Source organism: Mandrillus leucophaeus, unplaced genomic scaffold (assembly GCF_000951045.1).
Source record: "Mandrillus leucophaeus isolate KB7577 unplaced genomic scaffold, Mleu.le_1.0 Scaffold190, whole genome shotgun sequence".
In the NCBI taxonomy this organism is placed as follows: Eukaryota; Metazoa; Chordata; class Mammalia; order Primates; family Cercopithecidae; genus Mandrillus; species Mandrillus leucophaeus.
In genome coordinates, this window is record NW_012101921.1 from 4,061,038 (window position 1) to 4,063,534 (window position 2,497).

The following is a 2,497-nucleotide window of genomic DNA, read 5'->3' on the forward strand; positions in this document are numbered from 1 at the left end:
AGTTATAGTGCCTGTCTCCAAGGGGAACTGTGAAGCTATGGAAAGGTGTTGAAGAAAACCTTTTTATAGTATGTATTCTTCTTGTAATTGAATAAAAAATAAAATTACAAAAGTCAGGCTTGGAAATATTTAATAGCAGACAAAATATAGTTCAATATGAAAAGCATTATATGAGACAAAGGCAATTTTCAAAAATTGATAAAACATTCCACTAAAAATCATGAATACGCATCTAACAGCTTCAAAATATAGAAAATACTCAAATGCAAAATAGACAAATCCACAATTACAGAAAAAGACTTCAACATACTTCTAGAAAGTAATAACTCAAGTAGACAACAATAGCTAACACTTACTGGGCACTTCTTATGTGAGTGGCACTGAAACATGTGCTTTCATGCATTACCTAAGGCTAGAGAAAATGTTAACTTTGACAAGTCATATACATGTATCATAAATATCTTTGTACCTGACAAACAGAATAAACATTTTTTTCAAACACCCATTATTAGATAATTATTTAAAGACCACATATTGGGAACCCACCCCTAAAGAACAATAACAACCACAATAACAACTACCACCCCAGTAAACATGGTGGCAAGAATACAATTAAATGAACATTATCACTGATTTGGCAACAGCTCTTATGAAGAATAATTTGGCATTGTGTATCAAGTGCCCATACTCTTTGACTAACTGTCTTTCTGATGATCTATCTTAAATAATACAAAAATGGGGGTAGGGGAATAAAAATAGAAAATATTAGAAACACAAATGTCAAATTGAAAGGGTGTGGTTAAGTATGGTACAACCATTCAACAGAATATTGTCATTTGTCAATGTTTATGGAGGCTATATTGTGTAGGCAATAAAATAAATGCATGAAATGTTAGAAGTACATCATCAAATTAGGTATGTTTTATATAGCTGTAAAATAAACCCAAATCATCTTTAATGAGCACATACTATTATGGTAAAAAAAAAAAAAAAAAATCTACAATTTCTAACTTTCACCTAAGGCAGCTTTTTATTTTGCATCCTTTTTTCAACTTTCTCTTCTATTAGCTGTGCAAGAAATACATGCCTGCTAAAGTTACGTGATCTTCGCACAACAGCAATCTATACATTATTCTACAAAGGGGAACAAACCCCAATTCCTCAGAAGTCCACTGTTGCTTTCCTTCTGGCCATCTGGCAGTTACAATGCAGCACAGAGTGACTTTACACAAGTTAAATATTCATCATCTTAGACGTGGACATTTGTTTTGGGATTCCTAAAGTGGAGTCAAATTTGGTCTCTACAGAAACTCTACAATGTAGCAGAGCACTGTAGCAGAGCACTGTGCATACTTATTGACTCCCAGACAAGCTGAAACTCTGAATTTGTCATTTCTATTAGTTTTTATATAAATTGTTCTTACCTACTTATTGATGCTTACAATTTGGCAATTATAAGGGGCAAAATTGAAGCAAGCGTTTTGGGTAAATAACTCCTTAAAATATATTAAAAATGCTTACAAACAATTCTTAGAATCAAACACTTATGTAAATACTTTTTTTAAAAAATAGGTCCAAAAGACTCAGTCCAGATCGGCTTTGAAGTTATATCAAGACTTAAGTCTACTTCATGCCAATGAGCTACTCCTCAACAGGGGCTGGTTTTGCCATTTGAGAAATGACAGCCACTATGTTGTGTACACAAGAGAGCTGGATGGCATAGACAGAATCTTTATCGTGGTTCTGAATTTTGGAGAATCAACACTGTTAAATCTACAGAATATGATTTCAGGCCTTCCCGCTACAGTGAGAATAAGGTTAAGTACCAATTCTGCCAACAAAGGCAGTGAAGTTGATACAAGTGGTATTTTTCTGGACAAGGGAGAGGGACTCATCCTTGAACACAACACAAAGAATCTCCTTCATCGCCAAACAGCTTTCAGAGACAGATGCTTTGTTTCCAATCGAGCATGCTATTCCAGTGTATTGAACATACTATATACCTCGTGTTAGGCACCTTTATGAAGAGATGAAGACACTGGCGTTTCTTTGGGATTGTAAGCATTTGTAATAGCTTCATGTACAGCATGCTGCTTGGTGAACAATCATTCTTTGATATTTCTGTAGCTTGAACGTAACTGCTTTAAGAAAGGTTCTCAAATGTTTTGAAAAAAAAGTTTAAAAGTAAATTATCGCTTATAGGAGCTTATAACTTTATTGAGATAGCATCAATCAGGGATGACCAGAACACATTAGGACCCCAGATTATTCAAAAACTTTAACGAATTTTAAGGGGAAGAATTTTATCTTTTCCCTTAAAATGCAATCATAGAAATTAGAGGATGACTCACTGCCACAGTGTCTAAAAGCATTTCCTAGCAAAGAGGCAGGACACTGATGAGTAAACTGCTCAACTGTTCTGACTGGAAGGGAGGCCTAGAGTTCTGCTATCACCAATCCTTCCCTTCCCTCTACTCCATGTCCTTCTAAGGAGCAT

General features: G+C 34.8%; 1 protein-coding gene across 4 annotated transcripts in view; it reads left to right on the plus strand.

Moving 5' to 3' along the window:
* The window catches only part of SLC3A1 (solute carrier family 3 (amino acid transporter heavy chain), member 1), a 52,524-nt gene that overhangs the window by 48,501 nt on the left and 1,526 nt on the right, over window positions 1–2,497 (plus strand). For 2 of the 4 annotated variants that reach the window (XM_011978211.1, XM_011978212.1), the window contains one exon: window positions 1,573–2,189. The exons of the other annotated variants lie outside the window; for them this stretch is intronic. In XM_011978211.1, coding sequence (XP_011833601.1) covers window positions 1,573–2,013 — 441 coding nt within the window. In that variant the 3' untranslated portion in view covers window positions 2,014–2,189. Of the gene's footprint in view, window positions 1–1,572; window positions 2,190–2,497 lie in introns of those variants that run through there. 4 annotated transcript variants of the gene reach the window in all.